The sequence below is a fragment of the Salmo salar genome, chromosome ssa11, assembly GCF_905237065.1.
Source record: "Salmo salar chromosome ssa11, Ssal_v3.1, whole genome shotgun sequence".
In the NCBI taxonomy this organism is placed as follows: Eukaryota; Metazoa; Chordata; class Actinopteri; order Salmoniformes; family Salmonidae; genus Salmo; species Salmo salar.
Window position 1 is genome coordinate 20,928,569 of NC_059452.1, and position 14,078 is coordinate 20,942,646.

At 42.6% G+C, this 14,078-nt stretch overlaps 1 protein-coding gene across 1 annotated transcript; it reads left to right on the top strand.

The window, feature by feature from the left end:
• The first annotated feature begins 61 nt into the window (after positions 1-61).
• LOC106562226 (conserved oligomeric Golgi complex subunit 4) lies at positions 62-13,980 on the top strand. Its single transcript, XM_045690369.1, is given in 18 exon segments — positions 62-184; positions 1,091-1,118; positions 6,733-6,899; positions 6,986-7,091; positions 7,193-7,350; positions 7,442-7,500; positions 7,631-7,764; positions 7,870-7,901; positions 7,904-7,993; positions 8,176-8,342; positions 8,499-8,664; positions 8,905-8,964; positions 9,053-9,160; positions 9,417-9,509; positions 9,595-9,678; positions 9,790-9,891; positions 10,251-10,379; positions 13,419-13,980. Coding segments are annotated over 18 exon segments (1,941 nt in total). The 3' UTR covers positions 13,554-13,980.
• Positions 13,981-14,078: the final 98 nt, after the last annotated feature.

The window sequence follows — 14,078 nt, forward strand, 5'->3', positions numbered from 1 at the left end:
CGACGCCTAGCGGTTCGAGGAAACGGTGACGTGACACGTTTTCTGTTTATGTGAGGCAAAAATGGCAGAGAGCAGCCCCACAGTAGTGAAGCGATGCGATTCTGCCGTGAGCATGGAGGCTATCTCAGCTCTGACGGAGCTGGATGTTCTGGAGCGGGTCTACCAGCAGCTCTGCACCGAGAAGGTGAGAATTCACCCAGCGGGCAGCTGTAGGGATGCAACGATGTACCCCTAGACTGTGTTAGCATAGCTAGCTAAACCAGAAACAGTTCTGTCATCTATCTGCTTTATAAACTGGGTGGTTCAAGCCCTGAGTGCTGATTTGGCCGTATTATACCGCGGGTATGACAAAAAGTGTTTACTAAGTACGTTGGTAACCAGTTTATAATAGCAAGAAGGCACCTCGGGGGTCTGTGGTATATGGCCAATATACCAAGGCTAAGGACAGTGTCCAGGCACTCTGCAGCCCTTAGCAGTGGTATATTGGTTATATACCACACCTCCTCAGGCCTTATTGCTTAATTATCCATTGCCATTATCTATTGAATGCAACCTATAATGCCAGAAGCCACAGAGTGCTCTGTGTGTGTGTGAGACAGAGACTGACAGTCTTTGTGTGTTCATCTACCACAGAAAAAGGTGGAGACAGCTGGAGAAGTTGGTCAGGCAGCAGGGGAACATTGACACCAAGATGCTCGCTCTTCAAAGGATGGGGTAAGTGTGTGTACTTTAGAGAGGGGGAGAGAAGTTTCACTGTCTATGAGTACATACCCTACATCCCAATAATCTAGAGGTTTCCTTTCATTATCTCCTTTTCTTCAATTGCACTGGTGTGGAAGAGATGGACTCTGGGAAAAGCGATATCTGGTAGACATTCACCAATGTAATTTCAACAGTTTCCGATCATTATAGATGAAGGAAAGGAGATTAGTTGTGGAAGCTACTGTAAACTATTGAGAGAAATACCATGTCTAATCCAATATCAATTCTCCTGTCACGTTGTCCCCCAGGCCCAACCTGCAGCTGATAGGAGGAGATGCCAGTCAGCTGTCTGGCATGATTACCTTCACCTGGCAGAGAATGTCAGCAGCAAAGTCCGCCAGCTAGACCTGGCAAAGGTATTGTCTACAGACACGCTATTTACACCCACATAGACTCACTCACAGAAAGCATGTTTCCATCCACAGTTTTTATGCGAGTAAAGTCATACCATATAAAAAAAATCACAACAGCTGTGATGGAAACAAGAAGTTTCGGTACAATTTTTAAAAATGCAAACAGATCATTTGTTCATTCGACACAGTGGATCTTTTTGTGTCTGTAAAAAAAAAAATGGGAGAAATGGTGGTGGAAATGCCTTTATGTGCAAATATTGACATCATATTTTTGTTTGTATTTATTATGGAACCCCATTAGCTGCTGCTGTGGCCTGTGTGCCCTCAGGCCACGACTCTACTACCACATCTACAACACAAAACCCATGTGTACGTGTGTGTGTATGTTATCATGTGTGTGTCTGCATGTGTCTGTCTCTTCACAGTCCGGCTGTTCCATAAGGTTCATTTTTATTTGTTTTTTTTAAATCACATTTTACTGCTTGCATGAGTTACTTGATGTGGAATAGAGTTCCTTGTAGTCATGGCTCTATGTAGTACTGTGCACCTCCGATAGTCTGTTCTGGTCTTGGGGACTGTGAAAAGACCTCTGGTGGCATGTCTTGTGGGCTATGCAAGGGTGTCTGAGCTGTGTGCCAGTAGTTCAACTAGACAGTTCGATGCATTCAACATGTCAATACCTCTCACAAATACAAATAGTGATGAAGTCAATCTCTCCTCCACTTTGAGCCAGGAGAAATTAACATGCATATTATTATTAATTAACATTAATTATTATTATTATTATTAATGCATATTATTCATGTTAGTGTACATCCAAGGGCCAGCCGTGCTACCCTGTTCTGAGCCAATTGCAGTTTTCCTAAGTCCCTCTTTGTGCACCTGACCACACGACTGAACAGTAGTCCACCTGCCTTATTGATAGTGCTGTTAAGAAGGCAGAGAAGAGCTTTTTTATGGATAGACTTCTCCCCATCTTAGCTACTGTTGTATCAATATGTTTTGACCTTTGACAGTTTACAATCCAGGGTTACTCCAAACAGGGCTTTACTATTCTTAGGTAGCGGAATGACTTTTGCTTCCCTCCAGGCCTGAGGGCACATATTTTCTAGTAAGCTTAAATTCAAGATGTGGCAATATCGTCCGCTATTATCCTCAGTAATTTTCCATCGAAGTTGTCAGATCCCAGTGGCTTGTCATTGTTGATAGACAACAATAATTTTTTTCACCTCTTCCATACTCACTCACTTTATGGAATTCAAAATTACAAGGCTTGTCTTTCATAATTTGGTCAGATATACTTAGATGTGTAGTGTCAGCGTTTGGAGCTGGCATGTCATGCCTTAGTTTGCTAATCTTGCCAATGAAAAAAATATTAAAGTAGTTGGTAATATCAGTGGGTTTTGAGATGACTTAGCCATCTGATTCAATGAATGATGGAGCTGAGTTTGCCCTTTTGCCCAAAATTTCATTTTAGTAAAAAGCTTTGAAGCACATATCATTCTTTGTAATTTATCTTTGTTTCATAGTGTAGTTTCTTATTTTTTATTCAATTTAGTCACCTGATTTATACATTTGCAGTACGTTTGCCAATCGGTTGTGCAGCCAGTCTTACTTGTCATTCCTTTTGCCTCATCCCTCTCAACCATACAATTTTTCAATTCCTCATCAATCCACAGAGATTTAACAGTTTTTACAGTAATTTTCTTAATGGGTGCATGCTTTTTAGTAACTGGGATAGGCAATTTCATAAATGTGTCAAGTGCAGCATCTGGTTGCTCCTCATTACACACCACAGACAAACACAAATATTATTTACATCAACAACATAGGAATCACTACAAAACGTATTAACTATATTAAGCCCAGTCTTTGGAACTTTGGTATTCTTAGATATGGCTACTATATTGTGATCACTACATCCGATGGATTTGGCTTTAAAGCTAATTTCTGCAGCATTAGTAAAGATGTGATCAATACATGTTGATGATTTCAATCCTGTGCTGTTCGTAACTACCCTGGTAGGTTGACTGGTAACCTGAACCAGGTTGCAGGCACTAGTTACAGTTTAAGCTTTCTCTTGAGTGGGCAGCCTGATGAAAGCCAGTCAATATTTAAATCACCCAGAAAAGAAACCTCTCTGTTGATATCACATACATTATCAAGCATTTCACAAATGTTATCCAGATACTGACTGCACTTGGTGGTCTATAGCAGCTTTCCACCAGAATGAGCTTTAGGTGAGACAGATGAACCTGAAGTCATATTACTTCAACAGTATTTAAGCTACATATGTTAACGTGGGCCATTTTTAGCACTTTTCTGGGATGCTTGATTGTTTTCATTGCTTTACTGGTAAGCTTAGCTGAGGTAGACATGCTCGTGTTATTTGTGTTAGTGCAGGGTGAGCTGCACACAGTGGACTTCCTACTTTGGCACTCTGGTTCATCGGCACATGATTACTGCATACAATAGCTGTGGGATCAGCAGAGTCATCCAGGGCAGTAAGAGGGACATAAATTAGGTTACCTACATTGTGTCTTCCAATGCTCCTGGGATAATGTTAATTTGCTGAAGAATGTTGACAACTCATTGACACAATGGTAGGGATTAACTGAGCTGGGCTTTTGGTCATTGATAAGTCAATGTCTCAACGCAGCCTTGTAATGCTGTGAAAGGATCCAGGAACCCAAATGATTTGGGTGGGTCCCATCCTCCTTATAAAAAGAGCTTTGTTTCAAGAAGGTATAAAAATGGTCAAATGTTACACCCACAGAGCTGCAGTAGTCTCGTAGCCAGATATGGAGGCCTAAAAGTATGCTGAACCGTTCAATGCCACGATTTAGGGAGGGCAGAGGGCCAGATATTATGGGGCGTTTGTTGGTGCCAAGTAGTGACCATCATATCGAAGTAAACTTGGAGACACGCAATGATATGGTGTGTGGAAATCCAGTTGAAGTTGTAAGTTTACATACACCTTAGCCAAATACATTTAAACTCAGTTTTTCACAATTCCTGACATTTAATCCAAGTAAAAATTCCCTGTCTTAAGTCAATTAGGATCACCACTTTATTTTAAGAATGTAAAATGTCACAATAATAGTAGAGAGAATGATTTATTTCAGCTTTTATTTCTTTCATCACATTCCCAGTGGGTCAGAAGTTTGCATACACTCAATTAGTATTTGGTAACATTGCCTTTAAATTGTTTAACTTGGGTCAAATGTTTTGGGTAGCCTTCCACAAGCTTCCCACAATAAGTTTAGGTGAATTTTGGCCCATTCCTCCTGACAGAGCTGGTGTAACTGAGTCAGGTTTGTACGCCTCCTTGCTCGCACACGCTTTTTCAGTTCTGCCCACAAATGTTCTATAGGATTGAGGTCAGGGCTTTGTGATGGCCACTCCAATACCTTGACTTTGTTGTCCTTAAGCCATTTTGCCACAACTTTGGAAGTAGGCTTGGGGTCAATGTCCATTTGGAAGACCCATTTGTGACCAAGCTTTAACTTCCTGCCTGATGTCTTGAGATGTTGTTTCAATATATCCACATAATGTTCCTCCCTCATGATGCCATCTATTTTGTGAAGTGCACCAGTCCCTCCTGCAGCAAAGCACCCCCACAACAGGATGATGCTGCCACCCCCGTGCTTCACGGTTGCGATGGTGTTCTTTGGCTTGCAAGCCTCCCCCCTTTTCCTCCAAATATAATGATGGTCATTATGGCCAAACAGTTCTATTTTTGTTTCATCAGACCAGAGGACATTTCTCCAAAAAGTATGATCTTTGTCCCCATATGCAGTTGCAAACCGTAGTCTGGCTTTTTTTATGGCGGTTTTGGAGCAGTGACTTTTTCCTTGCTGAGCGGCCTTTCAGGTTATGTCAATATAAGACTCGTTTTACTGTGGATATAGATACTTTTGTACCTGTTTCCTCCAGCATCTTCACAAGGTCCTTTGCTGTTGTTCTGGGATTGATTTGCACTTTTCACACCAAAGTACGTTCATCTCTAGGAGACAGAACACGTCTCCTTCCTGAGCGGTATGACGGCTGAGTGGTCCCATGGTGTTTATACTTGTGTACTATTGTTTGTACAGATGAACGTGGCACCTTCAGGCTTTTGGAAATTGCTCCCAAGGATAAACCAGACTTGTGGAGGTCTACAATTTATTTTCTGAGGTCTTGGCTGATTTCTTTTGATTTTCCCATGATGTCAAGCAAAAAAGGCACTGACTTTGAAGGTAGGCCTTGAAATACATCCACAGGTACACCTCCAATTGACTCAAATGATGTCAATTAGCCTATCAGAAGCTTCTAAAGCCATGACATCATTTTCTGGAATTTTCCAAGCTGTTTAAAGGCACAGTCAACTTAGTGTATGTAAACTTCTGACCAACTGGAATTGTGATACAGTGAATTATAAGTGAAATAATCTGTCTGCAAACAATTGTTGGAAAAATTACTTGTGTCATGCACAAAGTAGATGTCCTAACTGACTTGTCAAAGCTATAGTTTGTTAACAAGAAATTTGTGGAGTGGTTGAAAAACGAGTTTTAATGACTCCAACCTATGTGTATGTAAACTTCCGACTTCAACTGTAAGTTATGATGAACTTCACAGGGTGGTGAAAGTGCATGGTTATGAGCTTGATGCTCCTTTCCAATACATTTTGAGCGTCTTATTCTGGTGACATGATGATCGACGCTTAACTGCTATTTGACTAATAAAAATATTCTCGCTCTTATCCAAAATAATCTGATGTAGAATAGCCTTGATGTATCTGCGAGCTGTTGGCTAGAGCGCACGTGCCAAGACCAGAGTAGGCACATTTTGCTATTTAACGCAACGTTTTTTGTGACAAAACTATCGGAAGAGTTGGAAACACATTGAACTTTCAAATGTACATTTTGTGTGCACTACATCACCACGCACTGATTTTTGTTTGCAATAAGTCAGTTTCCCACTGGTTGGAAAATGCATATATCTTCTTAATGCAGATATTTGAACATTCGCATCGAAATCTCGCAGCAATTGGACGGAAACCTAGCCAATCACACACTTACTGGATTTCTGGAAATCCAGGGAATTTATTGAAAGTTCCCGTAATTTTGCCACCCTACTCACAACACGCTTCCTTATGGTGCAGGGGTGGGTCATCATTTTGTCTCCAGAGCCGCATCGGGATTTCTAAATTCAACCAAGGTGTTTTGGGATCGATTTTGTTTTGTCAAAATAAATGATTATTAGTTATTAAAAAATTGAAGGTCCATTATCATTTCTACATACTTTCTATCTGGTTCTAGATGTTCATATTTTGTAGGGATGCACCGATGTGGGAATTTTTATTTGATGACCTTTTAACCATTGTAGCACAGATACAAACTGCAACCAAGTTTCTATGTTCATAAGGGTAATAAGAAAATATGTCAAATGACTTGAATATGGGAAAGGTGTAGAACGTTTTTGAATTTGGATCACAAAGTTACTGAAAAGCATTGTTCAGGAAATCAGGGAAGCTGATCAGGTAATGTACAGAAAGTAAGATCTCCATTGCTTTCAGTTTTTGTCACAGTCCCTTCTAACGTGTTCTGTGCGGTCTTTGATACTATTTTCTGCTCAGGCAGTGCTGTGGATGCTAGCCTGGCCATGCTTCAAGAGGCGGAGAGACTGGATGAGGCTGTAACCAGGGGTGATCTGGCTCAGGTGGAAAGATTCTTTAAAATCTTCCCTCTGCTTGGCCTCCACGATCAAGGCCTGGCTCGCTTTGGCCAGTACCTCTGTTGCCAGGTGAATGGCGTTGTCCATGCAATAGCGTGTGCGTGAGCGTTAATGCTTGTGCATTTTGTTTATCTTCAGTCGTCTTTTTCTCTCAGCTGGCCTCTAAAGCAGATGAGAACCTGCTCTTGGCTGTGGGAGGAGAGCTGGGAGAGAGGAGAGCTGCTCTGGTCTTTGCTGACACCCTGACTCTGCTGCTGGAGGGTGAGAGACTGACCATAATGATGATGTGTCTCTTTAGACATGTCTGTAAACGTATGTATAGGTAAATAGAATTGGTGGAAAATATTTAGTGTGTGTTTCAGGCATAGCTCGTGTTGTGGAGACCCACCAGCCCATCGTTGAGACGTACTACGGTCCAGGCTACCTGTATACTCTCATCACTCACCTGCAGCAGGAGTGTGCCCGACAGGCCCAGAAAGTAGTTGACAAGTTCATCCAACAGAGAGACTACCACAACAAGGTCTGTGTGTCAATTGCATTCAATTAATTAGATCTTTCAATTACAGACTAAATTAAGGAAGTGTTATTAAATTGAATGTCTCTGCTTGCAGTTTCAAATCGTCCAGAGCAGCATGATGAAGAGTGTGCCCACTGAGAGGATTGAACCCAGGTCAGTGTGAGAGTTCAGCCTACTTTATTTCAACAGCATTACTCAATGTCATCTTTTGGTATTGAGGACAATGCATGTGTACTATGCGTATTTATGTTGCGTTTCACCTGTGTTTCACCTGTGTGTGTAGGGAGCTGGATCCTGTATTACTGGAAGTCACTCTGATGAATGCCAGGTCGGAGCTTTACTTAAGATTCCTGCGCCGTCGCATGATGGCCGACTTTGAGGTTGGGGATGCTACGGCAACACCTGGCATTGTCCAAGGTAAGACACCCAGCACACACACACCCAGCGTACACACTTATAAAACCCTGTACACATGTTGTTGACTGTGTTAGTAAGTTTGGTTGTCTTTGTTTCTTGCTACAGAGCACAAGCATAATGTGGAGAAACTGCTGAGCTGGCCCACTGCATGCTGGGCCAGCTCATGCAGGAGCTGATTGGCTACTACATTCCAATGGAGGAGTACTACATGAGGGAGACCGTCTGCAAGGTTAGTCACCACTTCTAAATATACAGCAGGGGTTTCATTTATCCCTGAATCAGCCCTCATTAGAATGAAAATAATGAAAACCAGCAATGCTGTCAACCTCAAACCCGGATTTGATTACCATTGATACACAGTATACATATGTAACCACACAATAGTAATAATGATTGCCCCTCTTTTCTCAGGCGGTAGCTATGGATACATATGAGAAGGGTCAGCTGACGTCCAGCATGGTGGATGACTGTTTCTACATTGTGAAGAAGTGCATCAGCAGAGCTCTGTCCAGCTCCAGCATTGACTGCCTGTGTGCCATGATCAACCACTCAACCTCAGTGCTAGAGTCTGACTTCCGGTAGACAGTAGTTAGACACACACTCCATCAACCATTTGAACGCTCATTTGAATCTCCTTCTAGCTCTCACACCTTCCTTTTTCTCTCCGTCTTCCACCAACCCATGCTTTCTCTCCCTCCTTCTCTCTCCCCCCCCTTTCTCCCTGTCTCTCTCAGGGAGGTGTTGTATAATAAGCTGAGGCAGGGCTTCCCTGCGACCACGCTGCAGGACATCCAGCGTGGGGTGAGCAGTGCAGTGAGTCTGATGCAGAGCAGCCTGCAGCAGGCCAAATTCAACAACCTCGGCATCGACAGCGCAGAGGTCGCCAAGGCTGCCTTCCTGGTGAGGGACTTGTGTACAAACGCTTACCGTCACAAACACTTACCGACACGCAAAAACACTTACCGCCAAACTGAGCATTGAAAGCACAGAAAATGCCAAGGCATCGTTCCTGGTAAGAAAAACACAGTCTAAAACACAAACCGGTCACAGAGAGCACACTAAGGCAGCTTCCTGATGATAAACACGTAACAGACAACAGACACATACATTCACTTACACACGTCTTTCTTTCTATCCCAGGTGACTCTGAATAACGTGGTGTGTAGCGAGAACATCACCACTCTGAAGAGGAACATGGAGGTGCTAAAGAGTAACATTTCAGTAAGACACATTATGTATAGTATACCACAGATAATGACGTTTTCCTCTCTCTCTCTCTCTATCTCAGAGTGATTGCTCCAAGTTGTTCACTCAGGGAGCAGGATCAGGAGAGCAAGCTAAGATTGACAGCTGTCTGTCAGACCTCGTCAACACATCCAGCAAGGATCTCTTGCAGGTTGGAGGACGCGGAAATATACTCAGATCAGAGAGACACATGATCTGTCTCTGTGCAGTTGTGTTAAGGGGGTCTTTGACCTCATTTTGCAAGTAATACTAGTAACAGTAGTAGTACTAGCAGCAACATTTATTTGTAAATCACAGTGATAAACTGAATTGTGTACCAATTTACATGGATAGACAATATACAACTACAAAACGTCACTAGTGTGTCTAATCTGTATGGACTAGAACTAACTCAGTTGTGACCCCAGGAGGGCCTGACGGAGCTGAACACCACAACCATCAACCCTCAGGTCAAACCGTGGATCAGCAGCTTCCTGTCCATCTCACACAACATAGAGGAGGTGTACACACACACACACACACACACACACACACACTAGGCCACACCCTTTCCCCCCAGTGTGACTGTACTGTTTTTTTGTGCAGGAGGAGTTTAATGAGTACGAGTCCAATGTCCCCTGGGTCCAGCAGCTCATCGTCAACCTCGAGCAGCTCATGGCAGAGTTCAAGGTAACCATGGTTCTGCTTAGCCTCAGGAATAAATACCTTACATTAGCATTTTACAAACTATTTATTTTCTCTTCTCCCCCTCTCTATAATCTCTCTGTCTTGTTCTCTCAGGCGGGGCTCTCTTCAGTTATCTACGACACACTGACCAGCCTCATGACCAGTTTGGTCTCCATGGAGATGGAGAAGACTGTCCTGAAGTGCACCTTCAGCAGGGTGAGGTATCCCAGGCCTGGCCACAGGGTGGCATCACACCTACCGCATGCACATCTGTGACGTAATGATAAGAGGCCCTCTTTTAATGTTTTATTTATGATTCCAGAAGGATGGTAGATGAAGCTTTTTTCCCCTTGGCATCTGCCTCTACGCGGTGTGTGTGCTGTAATTTAGTACAACTATACTCAAGCATTTTATTGCAGGTCACGTATCCCCTCTTTCTTTTTCTGGGATGTTCTCCGTTTGATCCTTTGATCCTTTTTGATGTGGTCTATGTTTAAATATTTAATTGCTGGTCTGGATACCTTTTTTCAGTTTCATGCTCTTGATTTGAACCCCTTATTGCACCTGTCTCTTAGCTGGGAGGGCTTCAGTTTGATAAGGAGCTGCGTTCTCTGGTGGCCTACCTCACTACTGTCACCACCTGGACTATTAGGGACAAGTTTGCTCGGCTCACTCAGATGGCTACCATCCTCAACCTGGAGCGGGTAAACTGAAGTACACAGACACACACACACACACACACACACACACACACACACACACACATTTCTCAACCCACAAGCAATCATCAATCCAGACACAATCACATAGATGGGGTCACATACAGTGCATTCGGAAAGTATTCAGACCCATTTACTTTTTCCACATTTTGTTATGTTACAGCCTTATTCTAAAATTGATTAAAATATTTATGGGATACCCCATAATGACAAAGCGAAAACAGGTTTTTAGAAATTTAGCAAATGTATTATATAAATTTTTTTTAAAATACCTTATTTACGTAAGTATTCAAACCCTTTGCTATGAGATTCAAAATTGAGCTCAGGTGCATCCTGTTTCCATTGATCATCCTTGAGATGTTTGTACAACTGGATTGGAGTCCACCTGTGGTAAATTCAATTGATTGGACATGATTTGGAAAGGCACACACCTGTCTATACAAGGTCCCACAGTTGACAATGCATGTCAGAGCAAAAACCAAGTCATGAGGTCAAGGGAATTGTTCGTAGAGCTCTGAGACAGGATTGTGTCGAGTCACAGATCTGGGGAAGGGTACCAAAACATTTCTGCAGCATTGAAGGTCCCCAAGAACACAGTGGCCTCCATCATTCTTAATTGGAAGAAGTTTGGAACCACCAAGTCTCTTCCTAGAGCTGGCCTTCCGGCCAAACTGAGCAATCAGGGGATAAGGGCCTTGGTCAGGGAGGTGACCAAAAACCCAATGGTCACTGACAGAGCTCCAGAGTTCCTTTGTGGAGATTAGAGGTCGACCGATTAATCGGAGTGGCCGATTAATTAGGGCCGATTTCAAGTTTTCATAACAATCGGTAATCGTTTTTTCGTCCACCGATTTGCCGATTATTTTCTCCTTTTTTTTTCTTTTTAATTGTCTTTTTTTTATATATATAAATATTTTTTAAGTAGGCAAGTCAGCTAAGAACACATTCTTATTTTCAATGACGGCCTAGGAACGGTGGGTTAACTGCCTTGTTCAGGGGCAGAACGACAGATTTTTACCTTGTCAGCTTGGGGATTCAATCTTGCAACCTTACGGTTAACTAGTCCAACGCTCTAACCACCTGCTTTACATTGCACTCCACGAGGAGCCTGCCTGTTACGCGAATGCAGTAAGAAGCCAAGGTAAGTTGCTAGCTAGCATTAAACTTATCTTATAAAAAACAATCAATCAATCATAATCACTAGTTAACTACACATGGTTGATGATATTACTAGTTTATCTAGCCTGTCCTGCGTTGCATATAATCGATGCGGTGCGCATTCGCGAAAAAGGTTGCTTCAACTTGTACCTAACCATAAACATCAATGTCTTTCTTAAAATCAATACACAAGTATATATTTTTAAACCTGCATATTTAGTTAATATTGCCTGCTAACATGAATTTATTTTAACTAGGGAAAATGTGTCACCTCTGCAACAGAGTCAGGGTATATGCAGCAGTTTGGGCCGCCTGGCTCGTTGCGAACTGTGTGAATACTATTTCTTCCTAACAAAGACAGCCAACTTCGCCAAACGGGGGATGATTTAACAAAAGCACATTTGCGAAAAAAGCACAATCGTTGCACGACTGTACCTAACCATAAACATCAATGCCTTTCTTAAAATCAATACACAGAAATATATATTTTTAAACCTGCATATTTAGCTAAAAGAAATCCAGGTTAGCAGGCAATATTAACCAGGTGAAATTGTGTCACTTCTCTTCCGTTCATTGCAGCAGAGTCAGGGTATATGCAACAGTTATTGGCCGCCTGGCTTGTTGCGAACTAATTTGCCAGAATTTTACGTAATTATCGCATAACATTGAAGGTTGTGCAATGTAACAGTAATATTTAGACTTATGGATGCCACCCGTAAGTTAAAATAAGTGTTCATTCAGTATTGTTGTAATTGTCATTATTACAAATACCTTTTTTTAAATCGGCCGATTAATCGGTATCGGCTTTTTCTGGTCCTCCAATAATCGGTATCGGCGTTGAAAAATCATAATCGGTCGACCTCTAGTGGAGATGGGAGAACCTTCCAGAATGAAAACCATCTCTGTCGCACTTCACCAATTAGGCCTTTATGGTAGAGTGGCGAGACGGAAGCCACTCCTCAGTAAAAGGCACATGACAGGCCATTTGGAGTTTGCCAAAAGGCACCTAAAGGACTCCCAGGCCATGATAAACAAGATTCTCTGGTCTGATGAAACCAAGATTGAACTCTTTGGCCTGAATGCCAAGTGTCACGTCTGGAGGAAACCTGGAACCATCCCTACGTGAAGCATGCAGCATCATGCTGTGGGAATGTTTTTCAGCGGCAGGGACTGGGAGACTGGTCAGGATCGAGGGAAAGATGAATGAAGCAAAGTACAGAGAGATCCTTGATGAAAACCTGCTCCAGAGTGCTCAGGACCTCAGACTGGGGTGAAGGTTAATCTTCCAACAGGATAACGACCCTAAGCACACAGCCAAGACAATGCAGCAGTGGCTTTGGGACAAGTCTCTGAATGTCCTTGAGTGGCCCAGCCAGAGCCCGGACTTAAACTCGATCGAACATCTCTGGAGAGACCTGAACATTTCTGTGCAGCGACGCTCCCCATCCAACCTGACAGAGCTTGAGAGGATCTGCAGAGAAGAATGGGAGAAACTCCACAAATACAGGTGTGCCAAGCTTGTAGTGTCGTATCCAAGAAGACTTGAGGCTGTAATCGCTGCCAACAAAGTACTGAGTAAAGGGTCTGAATACTTATGTAAATGTGTTATTTCAGTTTTTTTATTTTTAATAAACCTGTTTTTTCTTTGTCATTATGGGGTATTGTGTGTGTAGATTGATTAGGGGAAAAACTATTTAATACATTTTAGAATAAGGCTGTAACGTAACAAAATGTGGAAAAAGTCGAGGTCTAAATACTTTCCAAATTCACTCTATCTATTTACCACTGACCTCTCATTTTGTAGACTTTCATGTCTCTGTATACACAGGCCTGTTCTCAGAACTGTGTATGTTTTTGTGTTTCTAGGTAACAGAGATCCTGGATTACTGGGGCCCGAACTCTGGTCCTCTAACATGGCGTCTGACCCCAGCGGAGGTCCGGCAGGTTCTGGCGCTCCGCATCGATTTCCGCAGTGAGGACATCAAGAGGCTCTGCCTCTAACTCTGCTACCCAGAGACTGTGCTGGTGCACATGTTACATGGGACTAGACTCATGCTGATTGGTCTTTGAGGAAAAAGAGGAGTGTGCAGGTGGATCCCCTGAGAGGAAGTCCCTGCTGCTTCTGACCTCTTCTGGCCTCATAGGAGGAGGAAGAGGTTGCCCCTAACTACAGATACAGGGATAGATATTTGTTTAACCCCCAAATGGTTACAGTTAGGTTTGAGGGTAGGGAGATCTGATCCTAGATCTGTATTTAATGCTACTTCTAATTCTAGCGGCCTCATACAGCCAATCAGAGCTAGGAGTAACAGCAGTAATGAAACTATGGGATTGTGGAACAGTGGGATTATGGATTTGAGCCTTTTGGCTTGGATTAATAAATATTATGTAACATATTAAATGTAAAATATTAAAGTGTTCTCTCGAAGATGTCTTTTTTTGTCATTAATTTATATTGAAAGCCCAGCCCTTTAACGGAATCCATCATATTGAAACGGGGCACGCAGGGACAGACGAGCGCTATAC